Source organism: Suillus bovinus (genome assembly GCF_016758785.1).
Source record: "Suillus bovinus strain UH-Sbo-P2 chromosome Unknown EDB93scaffold_45, whole genome shotgun sequence".
Lineage (NCBI taxonomy): Eukaryota > Fungi > Basidiomycota > Agaricomycetes > Boletales > Suillaceae > Suillus > Suillus bovinus.
The window spans coordinates 133446-148487 of NW_024542101.1; the positions used below are offsets into that span (position 1 = coordinate 133446).

General features: G+C 47.4%; 6 protein-coding genes across 6 annotated transcripts; 4 read left to right on the plus strand and 2 right to left on the minus strand.

Annotated features, from left to right (window-relative positions):
- Nucleotides 1-80: 80 nt before the first annotated feature.
- EDB93DRAFT_1241605 (GTP cyclohydrolase 1 type 2/Nif3) lies at nt 81-545 on the plus strand (the record flags this gene model as incomplete). Its single annotated transcript, XM_041451897.1, has 3 exons — nt 81-222; nt 291-436; nt 492-545. 3 exons carry the CDS (start codon nt 81-83, stop codon nt 543-545), a joined length of 342 nt encoding a protein of 113 aa, XP_041305745.1.
- Nucleotides 546-1478: 933 nt separating this feature from the next.
- On the plus strand, nt 1479-2753 carry EDB93DRAFT_610622 (uncharacterized protein). The gene is made up of 4 exons (XM_041456856.1): nt 1479-1507; nt 1565-2043; nt 2097-2564; nt 2651-2753. Exons 2-4 carry the CDS (start codon nt 1766-1768, stop codon nt 2661-2663), a joined length of 759 nt encoding a protein of 252 aa, XP_041305746.1. The 5' UTR covers nt 1479-1507; nt 1565-1765; the 3' UTR covers nt 2664-2753.
- An 85-nt stretch (nt 2754-2838) lies between these two features.
- Nucleotides 2839-3102, plus strand: EDB93DRAFT_1049477 (uncharacterized protein; the record flags this gene model as incomplete). Its single annotated transcript, XM_041444659.1, has 1 exon — nt 2839-3102. A coding segment is annotated over one exon (264 nt), but the record flags the coding sequence as incomplete, so codon positions are not given.
- A 2683-nt stretch (nt 3103-5785) lies between these two features.
- On the minus strand, nt 5786-8728 carry EDB93DRAFT_1241606 (Metallo-dependent phosphatase-like protein; the record flags this gene model as incomplete). The annotated part of the gene is made up of 19 exons (XM_041451898.1): nt 5786-6049; nt 6102-6482; nt 6530-6578; nt 6629-6765; nt 6820-6913; nt 7011-7095; nt 7148-7210; nt 7267-7292; nt 7342-7388; nt 7444-7543; nt 7595-7622; nt 7673-7776; nt 7941-7976; nt 8054-8103; nt 8164-8213; nt 8265-8313; nt 8366-8420; nt 8484-8620; nt 8711-8728. The coding sequence occupies 19 exons, from the start codon at nt 8726-8728 to the stop codon at nt 5786-5788; spliced, it is 1773 nt and encodes a 590-aa protein (XP_041305748.1).
- A 1631-nt stretch (nt 8729-10359) lies between these two features.
- On the plus strand, nt 10360-11497 carry EDB93DRAFT_610834 (uncharacterized protein). The gene is made up of 2 exons (XM_041456858.1): nt 10360-10729; nt 10784-11497. The coding sequence occupies exons 1-2, from the start codon at nt 10716-10718 to the stop codon at nt 11280-11282; spliced, it is 513 nt and encodes a 170-aa protein (XP_041305749.1). The 5' UTR covers nt 10360-10715; the 3' UTR covers nt 11283-11497.
- Nucleotides 11497-13202, minus strand: EDB93DRAFT_610824 (uncharacterized protein). The gene is made up of 4 exons (XM_041456857.1): nt 13151-13202; nt 12901-13088; nt 12750-12851; nt 11497-12696 (listed from the first exon to the last, which is right to left on the minus strand). The coding sequence occupies exons 2-4, from the start codon at nt 12969-12971 to the stop codon at nt 11712-11714; spliced, it is 1158 nt and encodes a 385-aa protein (XP_041305750.1). The 5' UTR covers nt 12972-13088; nt 13151-13202; the 3' UTR covers nt 11497-11711.
- Nucleotides 13203-15042: the final 1840 nt, after the last annotated feature.

The window sequence follows — 15042 nt, forward strand, 5'->3', positions numbered from 1 at the left end:
CTAGTGCCACCTACTGGCGTTAGACGTGTTTCATTTCGTCTGCGACCTCCGAGAAAACCCTAAAATTTTCAACTTTGATGATGTCACTCCGGTTTAAGCTTGTATTTTTTACGCCAAAAACTCATACCGAGGCGATCCTGAGCATGCTGTTCAAACAATGCCCAAATGTACTCGGTAAGATTGGTCAGTATGAGGAATGCGCGTTCATCACTCCTGGAGTCGGTGAGTCTTGCTGAGGCAGTGGCTGTCAATTGATTACGTCTGGACAACCTGTCTGAGGTCATCCATAGGGCAGTTCAAGCCAGGACCAGGCGCTCGACCTCTCACTGGAGAGCCTGGCAAGCTCGAATACGTGGATGAGGATAGGGTAGAAATTGTGGTTAATGACCAAGGCGATAAAGTACAACTCAAGGATGCGATCAGTCATTTGAAAGCGGCAAGATATGTTTTTCATAAAATTGGACGTGAGCGTCCTGACATTTGGCCTTCAGGTTCATCCATACGAAGAGGTTGCATATGATGTCTACAGACTTGAGGACGTTTAGGTCACGCAATCCCTTACTCGCCTTGGCTGTCTCTTGGACGGCTTGTCGTTATCTCAATTTGAAATACAGCTGAGCCAAATGACCCAATCCGCTTGTAGCGGGTACCACTGGTCGGGTGAAGACGTCTTGTTCCTCCACCACCTCACACTTTGGTTATGCGAAATGAAAAACACGTCTTGGTCAACAGTGACTCATCTTGCATCGTGGTGCGGGATTTCCCTGAAATTGATGCAGCTATTACTAAAGCCGTCCCGCAAGTGTCCGAATATGTGTGCTTATAGCCATGGGCGCGACTCATATTCCAACTTCGGCCGCCCCGCAATATTTGATGTGCATTGCTGCAAACATGTTCACATCCCATCAGTCAAATGACGTTTTCTCAGCTGGTTCAAAGGGCGCGTGGTTATCTGCAAGTGATATGTCGCATCCCCAATCAGATTGCGGTTTTTCGTGTCACTTCTGTTTCAGAACATACTTACAAAGTGGCAGACCTGATGTATCATCGCACGACCAGTGGAGCTACCACAATACTCAATATCGAGTGTATTCGAACGTCCCTTATCGTCGCCGCAAATGCTGTGCATCGGAGTGTTGGACCGCTGTGCTTTGCAGTCATTTAGGTGCGTTTACGAGCGCTAAGTTCAGTGCCAAAGGTCACAACACTGCCTAGTTGACACCTATCAGCGTGGTTGGAGCGCTTGACACCCTTAGGTTTTTCTCGCCTCACCTGTCCCGTCAGCCTGATCGTGCTGTGGAAGCATGCGGCTGGCCTTATGAACCTTTCATACTCCCCGAGGGGTGTGTTCGAGGCACGGTGCAAGATATAAACTGGAGTTCATCATGGGGTTCACACAGCTTTCAAACGAGTAGCTATATAGAAGCTTCATTTCCCTGCTTCTTGTCACCTCCTTCTTTTCACAGAACCCGGCGATGGGTCTAGATTATTCCACCTTCTCCATCAGGTGCGTTGATAGGCGTCACTGTCGAGTATATATTTGACGTCATTCATTGCACTGTAGAGATGCCTTGGGTCCTCAGACAGTCTTACTACAGCGTTCGACGACGACGACCAGCGTCGTTTCACGGGATCGCACTCTTGCGAAACAGGAAGCCTTTCTGCCACGCAATCAGGCGGATGCAGCGCGAAATCTAGATGACGTCAGTTCCACAAGGTGATTATTAGCAACAGCTATCGTCATTATACAGCGTATTAAATCACGATGGCTCGGCACCGCAGTTGTCCAATACATCAGTCCTTTAATACAAGTCTACAACACACACATTCCATTTCTCCGCTACTTCCATTTCCAAATATGTCCGAGAGTTGCATCCCTACCTGCCCCTGCTTCGCGATCCACAATACGTCATCTGCTCATGTCTATCAGGAACACCGCTTCCCAGATCCGTCCATTGCATGTGACACAAACCATCAGCTCCTGCTATATGATTCAACATATCCTTCTCAAGAGATAGCCCTGGCACCTGTAGAACAGTGTTCGTAAGTCATACGTTGCTAAATTTATTCCAATTCTTTACTGATGCTCTATGAAGCAATGGGAACCAACCCATCGAGTCTGGAAGCTTCTCAAGGACCGCAGGTCAGGGCTATCAGTATGACGCACTATCCCTGGACACCACCTTCGATCATTCCTATTTAACCACCGACGATAACAGCGAAATGACGCATCCTACATCGCCTCCCTTTTCTCTGGATAGTTTTGACAGCACGCGTCCTCCTTGGATCTGCCAGCATCCTGAACCACGCAATCGTCCCCCATATCCTTTGCGCGCAGTGCCTTTCCCTCTTACCGACTTGTTTCCTGGATCTTCTTCCCTCACCGCACAAGAAGAGACAGTCGGCGTCTCTCATTTGCCTCAGTTGAACGCTCAAGAAAGCGAGCAGCTTAACAGCTTCGGTGATACCGCTGGGTTATCTCGGTTATCACATCACATTCCTACACACCTACCACCGCGCCCTTATTCCGCAGATCCCCCGCGTACCGGAGTCCTGGGGAAACGATTGAGGAGAAGGTCCTCGGATTCTGACCTTACAGATCGGGACACTACAATAGCTGCACCGCCTCAGGCATGCGATTCCCGCTCAGAATCCAGGATTAATCTTACAGTCGCAGCACCGCATGGTGCTCAGCCACCTGTGCATCTCCGTGCACAGCACGCTAAGGTCACTGCCGTCGTGGAGCCATCTCGTCATCAACAACCAGTACCAAAAAAGGTGGATTGTGATAACTGCTTAGTCGACGAGACTGTCGTGCGGATGAGAGAACGACCTTTCCTGCATGTTTACGAATGCCAATGGGACAAGAGTCACTCCCCATGTGGTATGCATATCGAAGGTGATCAGGCCAGCGTCACAGATCATCTCGCTAGGTTTCATGGTTTCACGGGTGGTGAAGGAGATACCGCTTGTCTCTGGGACGGATGTACCTCAAAAAAGCGCACCGCTATGAAAGGTACCAGCATCGCTCGTCACCTCGTCACGCATATCGGCTACAAAATAAAATGTACCGCCTGCAACGTCGAATATGCGCGTGAAGATGCGTGTAGGAGAAGTCACGCAAACGCGAGATCAGATTGCCAGCGGATGCGGATAACCCCTGTCCACGGTACCGGGGTTATTACGCTGAAGGTCTCAACCTACGAACACCCCGCAAAGAAAAGACATGTCGCGGACGCGCAGACCCAAAATTCTATTTATCACAGCCGTTCTACCTAATCACTTCATGATATGCCGACCTTCCTTTTGTCTTTCTTTCTTTAATTTCCACTTAGATGCTAGGGCTCGTATACCCCGTTCTCAAACCTCATGATAGAGCCCGTCTCATAACTTATTGATATCTATCGACACACATACTTGTGTAGTCCATTCATTTCCGTATCCATATACTAATTAGATTCTCGGGTTTTAAAGTTATATGGATCTCACCCTCATTGTCGTAGTGTTATGCTTATTATGTAGTCGTCACTTATACCCTTTATAAAGTTCTAACGCGTTTCCTTGATCGAGTGTAATCTAATGGATGAATAACATTGTGATTGCAATTTTCAACTACGCGAGAATCAGACTAGAAGGAAGTCGTGCCTTCTAGTATATAGGAGGATCATTTCGGACGCACTAGTACGTTGTCGTGCTACTCTTGGTGCGATCCTGTCCAAGTGGAACAACTTGAACGTGCAGGTACTTGACGGTGAAACTCTTTTCAAGCCTTCACTTCGGCAGCGTTATGAAGGAGGCGGCCTGATGCTTCATTCCAGGACAGTATTTCTTCCAAGATTAGAGTCCTCAAGGTAAACACACCTGTTATTGCTAGTCAGAATCATTCAACGTACATGATAAAAATCCATCTCGAAGCGAGATGTCAGTACGAACTACGAACCGAGCTCATGTTGCCCGTCCGAGTCAGCGTCGCGTTACGACTGGCCAGCCCCCGATGAGACCCCAAGTGGATTTAGTGGTGAGTTTGAGTCCCTGTTCGTCCCGTAATCTAGTAGTCGGTCCCTTGATAGATGGAGCCGCCCGCGTTCAAGTTATCTACAGGTCAAATATTGGGTTGAGCTGAGTTCGTCGGGATCATAAACAGTATCCATAATCGGCTTAGGTACTATACAAATAGTAGTAAATACCTGCTGGAAACATCCCTACATACATTTGAAATGCAAATGCCTCGTGATGAATACTACATGCTGAACTTTGCCGACATCATCTCATCGTACGCCCCAAAATTTACCCTGCCAAACGGACACTCGCAATATATAGGCGGCGGCCACTGTGTCACGAGTGCGCAATCTCTACAGCCAACATGCTCGAGATTTTGTCTGGTGGATTAATCGCAGGTACAGTAGTTCCAAGGTAGTTTCGGGATATGTGTATGGGCCAGACTGAAGTATCATCAACACGAACAAATGCTGTGCGGAATGCAAATACACTTCCGTGGTTTGATCAATGGGTTTTGCTTGCCACGCCACTTTAAAATCGACTACACCAACTCTCTCATTTCGCGAAGACGACTATCGATCAATTACCAAGTTCAGGTTGGTCAATGAGTCTAATTATTAATATACTAGCACGCCCATACTTCGTATCAAAACCGGCACAAATATCTTCATGGAAAATCTCGCTGGACCATCAACTCGCCCCAGTTCCCGTCTCATAGCAATCCTGTCATCAACCTTTTCTTCATTTCTAATCAGAAGCAGAAGTTCTAGATATACCTGCCCGATGAGGTTTAGGTACGGAGCGACTTCCAACCACCGACAAACCATTGCACCGATACGATATCGCTATAAGAGACATGCAACAGCTTGTGCGCGCCTTCTATGGGAAGCCTCCCATGATTATCTCTCAAGTCTTGCTACAATTCCCTGACCTGTCAATTTCTGTCAAATTCCAACAACATGCAACTCGTCCTCAGTGCTCGGAATGTGTTGTGGCGGTAGAGGTTGGCGTTCGGGCTTATCAAAGTGTGCATTAAAATGTGTCCTTCCTCTCCCGCCCTTGCTTCCCACTTGGACACTTGAGGGACACGTCTCACCCCACAAATAAAGTTTCACATTTTACTCGCCTGGATATATTTCCGCTGGGATTACAGCGTTTGTTCGCCACTGGTAAGCATCATCTTCCAATTTGCGAAAGATCCAATGTGGTCACTACGCCAGGACCTTCTCTCGAGACTAGGCTCATCTTGATGCATTTAAGCTTCAATGCTGGATTAACGACGGAGATCGTATGAGAGACGATCTCACATTTTTTCCCTCACATGGGATGTATCGATGGCGTGACATCACCCGTCCCGCTATGCACTCTTGAGTTTTAAGACGAGAATCCTGGCACAGGAGTTCAGGCGTATGTTGCAGAATTATCCCGAAGGCGCATGAGAAGCTTCATCCGGGATGCCCCCTTCAGGTACGACGTATGTAACTGCTTTCTTGCAACATAATGCTGTCTGTACAGATCGTAGATGAACGATAGAATGCAAACTGAATGTGGTGCCACTGTTTCGACTTCAAAGCACGAGGATCAGACGTCTTCGGCGCACGCTTGATACTTACAGTGACGCCGAGACTAAGTACTGAATACTAGGTGTTGGCATGAAATGTTCAAGGCCTCTTGATATCTAACCCAAATGTTGTTGACTCAGAATGTATTCTAGCAGGTGCCAGATGATTGTGGAGAAGAGATAAAATACGATCACAGCATACTACGCATACTACTAGCCATTCAGTTAGTTCCACGCAGCCTGAGCATACAGACCCAGTGCTGCGTCAGCCAGTGTCGGACTGTACAGCGAAACATCAGCGGTTGTGTAGTTCTGCGCATTCTGCAAGCTGTTGAGAATGGTAAGAACTTCTGCTTCAATGAAGTCAACGAAGATAAGATCAATAACCGTATCGTCTGTCGCATTAGGGGGGTTCGAGCCGATATAGTCTGGAACCGAATAGTAGGGCAACGCCAAGTGCAGCGTGTCGTCCCCAGCACCAGGACATGACTAAGTCACTGCTGTGAGCATGTCAGAGCGAGTGCGAGGAAGGGTTACTTACATCGGTCGTGACATATCCAAGCGTCAAATTGCCTGCCATTGCTTCTCGTCTACCCAGTCCAGCACGCCGATCCATCTCCTCTAACCAGGCTCTGTACCGAGTGTCAACAACCCCACGGCTCCAAAGTTCCTTTTCGATTTCATCTCGCTTCCGTTTCTCGCTCGCGCCCGCATTGTTCAAAGCTGGAAGGACCTGGTTTGCGATGCCAAATGATATGTTGGAGATATACAAGAATGAATCCGTGAATGGCGAGGCGGTGAGCTGATCGTTCTTTGTGAATGGCCCCTGCAAGACATTGAAGCGTAGAGATCCCGAATTAGTGATAAATATGGCTGGGATGGAATCACGCGTGTTGTTAATAGAGAGAGCGTATGGGACAGCCTGACAATGGCGTTAATAATTGAGGTTTCTGAAAAGTCAGGTCTTACATCTGCAATAAAAAGAGATAGAATGGATTCGTTGGAAGGATATGGGTTCCTAGCATATGATTGAACTGGTAACTTGTGCGATATATACGGAGTACCCACTGGTTGATGGTATAATCTTGTGGGGCTGTTCCGTAGAGATAGGATAAATCAAAACTGACCGCAAGCGCCTGGAGGCCGTCAGTGATCGAGCGTCCGTAGGCGGTGTCAAACGTTTGGTTTGACATTTGGGTGTGGTACTGATTGTGGCACGTGGATTAGTACATCATTGCGAAACTGATACCACACTTTACCTCGTAAGTCACACGGTTCTGGTCCAAATACCTCCTTGTGAAAGAAATGTTGTTGGCGTTGCCCATGGCAGTTTCAAGGTCCGCGCCTGAGTTCCTGGGTCAGATCTTGGAAATATTGTTTTCGTTAAACAATGTACTCATCCAGCCTAAAAGAATGTAAGATGCTGCACCAACTGATCTTTGACGCTCACATACCGATTGTTTCCATGTAGCGTCCGCTCTCGAGAGCCATAGAACGACCATCATACTGTTGACAGTCACGAATGTGGCTATGTCCTAAGTCCGCGGTGAGAAAGTCAGTTGAAAACATTAAATGGGTGGCCTCCACCTCCAAAGATTAGGATGGGCGTCAAAGGGTGCACAGCACGAACAGCGTTAAAGACAGTAGGCCCTAGAAAAACCAATTCATCGTATCATCAAACCTTACAATTGCTGTAGTTGGCCTACAGTTGTCATAAGAAACTGGCATGTGTCTGAGATCACGTTAAAAATATTTTTTCAGAAATCATCAGATCAACCTACCCAATAAGTACAAACACGTCAGGTTCTTCCGCGATGGCCTCGGCGAACTGTGAAATTGATCAGAATCTGCTTTGGATCACCTAGACGCCTGGGATAACGTACCCATTGCTCATTGACCATATCAGCCACAGTTTGTACAGTCGTGTTCACATCATTCCCAGTGAAATCATATAGGACTCCAAGAGAAGTGATGCGACGACCTCTGTTACACTGAATCAATAAAGTCCCACCTTGAATTCATAGGATCTCTTACTTCCTTGTGGTGAACTTGGTGTAGCGATCTGCGGAAAAGACTTGAAGCGTAGTCAAACTATTTGAAATTTGATCTTACTGCCAACTGGCACACTCTCAGGCTCGCCATCCGAGTTGAAAATAGTGATGTTGACATTGGAGGACAAGTACCGCCCATCAAGATGAGGGACAAAGTTCGTGTACCTGAGAGGAGGTTAGTCCATTTTGCAAATATAGGCCATGTTTGTGCAGCATCGAACAGAAGGTGGTGATTGGATTAAACATAGATATCGCAAAGGAAACCAAATAAGATGCAAAAAAAATATTGTCAGTCAAACCGAATCTTGCTCAGAATGTTCAGAACCCACATATCATATGTATTCGCATAGATGTATAGTTCATGGCTATAAAAGTAACCTTGTCAGTTCAACCCGATATCAACGGGAGGCAGATAGGGAGAGGGCCAGGACTCGATACTCACTTTCCGATAGCCATGACATCGTATGGAAGGCGTTCAAGAAACTTGTTTGACTTTTGAAGACACGTGGAAGGGATTAATTTTGAGACCGTAACAGCAATAAAACAACAGACCTCGTGCGCGTCGACACCACCAGGAGGGTAACCATCAGATAGCCCAGTTCCTGAAAGGTGTATTGGATAGTGTCCTTGACAAATGCCAGATCGATACATACCGTCGTGTAGATCCCCCGAGTCAACCAAAAGTAGGTCGACATCCTTTTCCTGCAATAGGAAATATATACAACAAAGTCAGGATCCAGACTGGTGGACGAACGATGGCGATATTCTTCATATGCGTCACGAAACTAGCAAAATCTCCAAGGTCCCCACTACAATACGCGCAAAGTGACGCGGTTGAGTTGTGCCTCAAATTAGTTTCTCTAAACACTCACCTATAGTCTGGTTCAGGGAATGACAGCTTTTGGTGTCCGAGTAACCAACCATGAGTATCGGTGGTGTGAATCACATTGAAATCTCCCCAGACGAGAGGTCGGTAGGGAGGTGTGATTGGAACCTGCGGGTACTCGCGCTTGTTTAAATGTCCATGAGCATGGGCATCACGAGCCTGCAAGTGATCGCCTGTGCAAGCAGCACCGCGGAGCGCGAGACCAAGAAGAACAGCGGCAGGCAAAATCATGCCGGAAGGGGCGGTTGAATCCAAGAGCGCTTTTTCCAAAAGAGACTCCGAGATGCGTTTAATAGCAAATTCAGACAAGCTGAGATTAAGGCTCCTCTACCAATCAAAAGGCCGTCCCTAGCCCATAGATGAGCGGCCGCATCTAGGAGAGAGATAAAGTATTCGAACCGCATGATCATGATGTGGTTTTTGCGCAAGTAGCACGGCCCCGGGTCCAAACTCCCACAGTTTACCACCATCCATGCGGTCGTGACCCAGTGTACACCTGGTCAAGGACACACGTTCCTACTTGTCACCATCTTGAGCCGTCTGATATAATCCCACTAATGACAGACGAACTTCCTTCCAAGTTGGAGGGTATCATTCATACTGCCGACTAGCATAAGATCATGCCTGAGCTTTGCGCACTTTCTCACACAAGACCTTCACTCATGCTTGAGTCCTTTCGCGAGAGTTCAACGGTTGCCTCCAAGTATCGTATCGTACTAAGTTCAGAATTCTGGTGTAATTGGACTATCGTGGAATATTTTCCTCCGTCCGCTGCGGCACCGCATTTCGTAAAATAATTTTGGGCGAATACGACAAGGCGAGTGCACGTGTTAGTAAGTATGTAATGCTGTGCGGACTTGGCCTGTACCACGTGACTATTGTTCTTGCCTCGTTGTCAAACTCTCCCCCTAGTTCATGCACATGCATCATGCATCATGCCTCAGGCCAGCCCATTATTTTCATAGCAACCTATCACATCTGCTGTAGAACCCTCTGAATCTAATCCGATACTTCTGTCGTCGGCGTTCCACATACTCAGCGCTCAGCACAGGAATTCAAGCGATCTGAAACGACTATCGAATCTTTCTGCCGTCAACACCAAGCGCTAATATGCTGGGACGTAGCGTATATCCACCATGTGCTGCCTTCCACGATGGAAGCACATCCAAATACAATCACACGGGCTTCCGCGGGATCGCATAATGGCATGGTTTGCGGTACTGGCACCGCTCAGCATTACATTTATGGTTTGGTGCAGTTCATTGGATCTTCGCCTTACTCAAAGCTGCGCTGCCATGGACAAGTTACTACGATACTTTCACTGGAAGTAGAACAACACTTGTTTGTCTCCACAGTGCAACGGATCTGGAATTGGAGTGAGGGAAATGTTATCGCCAGTTCTTGTCAATTCACACTATTACGTCGGACACCACCTCGTTACTGGTAGTCACTTGTCGGGTCTGGCCTTCATCGGTCTATTCCGTGTCCGATTGATGCATTTCTTGATATCCCTGTTATCACAGGTCGCCAGCCTCGTACTGAATTCAGGTCCCTCCACCATCCCGTTTACCTCGGTACACTTGGCTCCTCCGAGATATCATAACACACATACGCAAGATATGATATGCATACGTTATTTTTCCTATGATGCGTGCTTACAGTTGCTCGTTTAGGAGACAGGCGATTTGTCTAGGTCTGTTTCCTGTATCTGCAGCTAGTCGTTCCGCCTACTGGACCTGGGAATCTTAGCTGTTGTCAGTGAAATTTTAAGGGACGTGTCAGTCGGGTGGTTGCTAATCCCATCCCCAATAGACGGATCAAAAATTGATCTACCCGCCGGTGCCACGAAGGTTTCCAATCTGACGCTCATCATACAGAATTCGTTTCAGAAAACCGTCCAACGTGAAATATTTATTTCCCGGTTTGCTTGTGTTGATCCGCTCTGGGGTAGTAACATTGGCAGATCAGAAGTGATTATCGTCCATTCAACTTGCCTGTTTGAATGTTGCAACGACACAGCGCGTAACAACCTGTCTCTTCCACCACCAATGTAACGGGATGTCACAAACCCGATAGCTCAGTGGAAATCTGGCGATTATAGCCAACACTCGTGCCTCTTGTCGAGCTGCGGTGGGGCACAGCGCCAGAAAGCAGACAATAAAAGCAACCCATCTGCAGAACCCAGAAGACACAGAAACCAACACCTCCCTGATCCGATATGAACACAGTTCGGTTAGTGGCGACATTCTTTGACATTTCTTTTTGGCTCACTGTTAATTATTTTAGTTCGTCTGAAACCATCATGGTCCATGATATGCTCGAGGAGTATAACATGTCGAGTCCCATCCTCATTGACCGGGATATCCTACGTGACCGTGACGCCAGGGTCACAGTGCACCCGTGTGAGTGGGACGGCTGCACGATCCACATTGCTGTGGATCACAAGGAGGTTTCCAAACATCTCCAGCGTCATCATGATATCAACACAAGTGCCACGAGCGAGGACACGCAGCAAATTACGTGTCGTTGGATGGGGTGTCTCGATGCTCATATGAAACCAGGAAACCTCACCCGTCACATACTCTCACACCTTGGAGTACGATGGGTCTGCTCGACGTGTGAAGCTTCGCTTTCGCGCGAGGATGCCTTTCGAAGGCATTCTCTCGAAAAATCAGGCTGCCAGCATGCGAAAGCCATCGTTAAGTACAAAGACGGATCATTAGTGATTGACACAGCACACCTTGAAGGGGGTTGGTCGGCTTTACAAAACGTTATTTGCATCTAATGCAGTCCTTCGGTGTTATCTTACAGTGATATCCTCATCGTTTTGTGTTCCGGCCCCGCATGCATCTCCCTATAGCTCCTGTTCGTTATCGGTAATCGTGAAGTGTGTCCTACTATATACTCCTACTAATTAGTTGATCTACGCTATTTGTACTGGAAATTGTATTTTTACTCGAGTTTCGTTGTGGTATCGACCATTAATTTATGGGATTAAAGTTTTGACCCCACTCAGCCACATTCCAAGGCCTGAATTTGACCCCTACAACTCAAGTCATTCCCTTGCTTCGACGTGGCAGTGTACTGGAAAGCATAGGTTCGGTAATTCGTACATCCAACATCTGACTGAAGTGACAAAAACGAGCATACATGTGTAGCGGCACTGTCCTGCGCCGGCGCATAATAAGGCTGCAAGAAACGTATAATGGGAAAATCATGGCAACGACAGACGACGGCGTTTGGCACGACTATCATCAGATTCGGATTCTCTGCACTCCTCTCGTTTTGAATTCTTTAGGTGGCGCAGCTTAGAATCTAACCGAGCAAACTGCTTCCCACAACTACCGCATTCCGTTTTGTTGCTCAGATGAACCGCAACGATGTGCCGTGGTATACTCTCTTTCTTCATCTCCTTTCCGCAGCCCTCCCACTGGCACGGCATCCTGACTTTGTCGCCGCCAGGTTTTATACCGTGGAGTAGTTGGAGGTGCTTCGTCACTTCGGACTTGTCGGTAGTCAGAAGTGAGAAGCAGGACCCACCATCCCAGCGACATAAGCTTGGAATGTCGTCCGTATTATCCATCAATGACGTACAGTCGCGCTTTGTCTCCTCTGACCACGGCGGTGTAGGCGAATGAAGATCAGATCCGCTACAAAAACTAGATGGATAGATATCGCTGGAGTTCTGTGCGTGAGGTTGTATGTCGTATGATGGTGGTTCTATGTGAAGATCGTGGGTGTGCTCATATCCCCACTGGCACTGTGCATCATAGCAAGATGAACTCCCATCAAAAGATGATGCATCAGGCGACTGCGGGAGAGGATAGGAACTCCACGTCTGGGATAGAGCGTCATCCATAGAGGGGGTCATGGAAAGCTCTGGAGAGAGACCATTGGAAAAATCGAAGAAAGGTTCCGAGTTGAGGTTGCAACCTTCCAAATGGCCAGACTCGCTAGGATAAGAGGCATCCATGCTGTTGTCTGGATCAAGAGCAATGTTTGAAAGGGGCTGGGGAATGAGATCGGACTCGATAGGAGATATATCACTAAAGCTGGACAACTCCGAGTCAAATGCAAAGGGCGCCTCCATGATGCTCGTTGTTGTGTTGAACATGTTCCAATCGGAGTCCCCGCACAGTGTCCATTCATCGGCAATGACCGAAGGACATTCATGACGTTGAGTTACATGAGGAGACAAACTGCAATGAACCCCTCCGTAAGCACGTTCGGATAGGCGGGCAATCACACGAACCAGTGATGGATTAACTTGGGTAATTGGTCCAGCACTAAGTGTTGCACTATAGGATAGCAAGGGCAGGCATTTGATTGTCCCTGTCTTTCAGCCGCGTGCAGCCTGAAAAGGATGTAAGACCAAGTTATTCTGAGAGTATAAGTATTCATACTTGAGTGACATTGCAAGAATTTTCAGCGCATCTTGCCAGAAGGAAACGAGGTGGAGTGTGTTGGTCGACATTCTTTGACTGTGTATCTGAAGTACGGATACCTGCCAAGAGAGACTTTATATCTGCCCATAGTAGCCATATCAGATGGAATGGCTGGTTGGCTGGCCTACGTGAAGTGATTGGCTTCTCTTCCGATGGCCCAACCAATGCCTTGATTAGAACGTGTAACCTGGCCATAGATATGACTCACCCAATAATGTGTAAGTTTAGCTTGGCCGATTGCGTCCCGATCAAAATCTGCCCTCCTTGGCTGTTGATTGTGGGGTTGGGGATATATCGGATTTCCAAGGCCAAGTTACGAGTTGGCCGAGGGAATGATCCGACTAGCCTGCGCAAGGCCAAGATTTCGTAAAAAAAAATGACCATATATTGCTCATTGTCGCACGCCTATTTGGAGTTACATGTCCTGGTTCATCGCTAATTGACAGTGTAATGGAGAAAGTCACAGTGAAACACAGGATTACATGCCTTTAATGCCACTCACCATTCTACTATCGATGAGGCTGGCCTTCATTGACACATGCGGGTCACGCGGCATGGCTGGCTTCCATGATGGGTTGAGCGCTAAGCGCAAAATGGCATAGCGAGACACATGTCTGGGGCCATGGCTGCAGGCCATCATGGCCATGGGAATGGCAGCCAAGCCACATTGGTTGGCCGGCGTTGGTTGTTCATATGACTGCCAACGCCATAATGATATTAATAGTTTGATAATAGAAGTTAGGGCCATACCTGTTCCGCTGGCAATGGCAGTGTCAAGGCCAACACAGCAATCTTACTTCTGTCACGTGAACGTCACGTCACGCTTGGGAAGTTGGGTACCCCTCATGCTTCCGATGAATAATAGGTAGTAGTAGTATTAGAACAAGAAGCATAGCGAAATGGCAGACTTACAATAGAAGAGTAGATAGAGAGCGAAAATATGCACTTGTCTATGCATTTGTCCCCAAAGCGGGAGCTTGCATCTACGTGGAGACAGGAAAAATACAAGAAAAATTGTCAGTTGTAGTTCCTTGCACCACAAAACGAACTCTGCACAATTTGTTAGAAAGTACGCTCAGCGTTGGTGAACAACGACTGAAAACAGAGGACGAAACTCCAACTCTAACACAATTCACTCGCAAGAAGCCAACGAAAGAGAGAGAAATGTCGCTTTTCAGGACAGGTGATTCCAACGTACTGAAGTCATTGCAATCTCTTGCAAGTGAAACGTATCAACAAGAGATGCGGCGAGAGCAAAAAAAATTGCATTGATAGTCGTGCAGCTGTTGATCCATTCGATATCATAGAATAGCATGGTGGTGGAGAGATAGATATGAGGCAAAAGGTTAAAGATAAGTTTTCAGCCTGAGGCTACAACTTCTAAGCGTGAAAGTAGAAAAGGTGGGATAATGTGGCTCTATTTGTAGGCCGCTGGTGCTAGCCTGCACAGCCGATAAAGGTACAAATCCCCCACCATCATGGCTTGCTCGACCGATAGGAAAGATTAAGAAGGCAGAAGGCAAAAAAGGCAGACCATGGGTTGCAGTTCCAGGACAATCGGTGCAATGTCTGAAAAGCGGAGAGAGCGGCGTTGGGTTTGCATTTTTGGGGTGTTGTACCGTGGCCCAGTAGGTTTTTTTGCACCGCGCAAATAAGTGGTGCACCCGTCGAGTTCGAGTATACATGGAGCAGACGAGATTCAGGCAATTTGGTGTCGTACGGCGTGCAAATTGGGTAGAATATATCGTATGTGACCCATTATTTAAATGGCTCACCTGTGAGGCTAAGCGCCTGCATTACTTGAAGGTCAAGACTTTTTTTTGACATCGAATGACACATCTATAATCAGATACACTTCCATCGCAAAATGAAACTCAACTGGAATGCGTTCACGGCATGAACCCTGCATCACGAAAAAGTCTCAGGTTGATTCTTGCATCGAGATGCCAGAGGAAATGTCGATTCTTTCTCATTACAGTGGTCATTCTCGATATCCAATGCTGAGCAAAGTGCCGTGGCTCACTCGAGTTTATGTGGCACCTTTACTGCCTCACCAGATGGCGCAAATTCATCGGCGCCTCGTGGACATGAACCCAGGCT

What these genes read in the sequence shown, in the direction of transcription:
- EDB93DRAFT_610622 (XM_041456856.1), top strand. Translation starts at nt 1,766, where the DNA reads ATGGCTCGGCACCGCAGTTGTCCAATACATCAGTCCTTTAATACAAGT. An exon ending in GCACCTGTAGAACAGTGTTC is followed by an intron (nt 2,044 to 2,096) that starts GTAAGTCATACG and finishes TGCTCTATGAAG; the next exon opens with CAATGGGAACCAACCCATCG.
- EDB93DRAFT_610824 (XM_041456857.1), bottom strand. Translation starts at nt 12,971, where the DNA reads ATGTCGACCAACACACTCCACCTCGTTTCCTTCTGGCAAGATGCGCTG. An exon ending in ATTCTTGCAATGTCACTCAA is followed by an intron (nt 12,852 to 12,900) that starts GTATGAATACTT and finishes CATCCTTTTCAG; the next exon opens with GCTGCACGCGGCTGAAAGAC. An exon ending in CCCAAGTTAATCCATCACTG is followed by an intron (nt 12,697 to 12,749) that starts GTTCGTGTGATT and finishes GGTTCATTGCAG; the next exon opens with TTTGTCTCCTCATGTAACTC.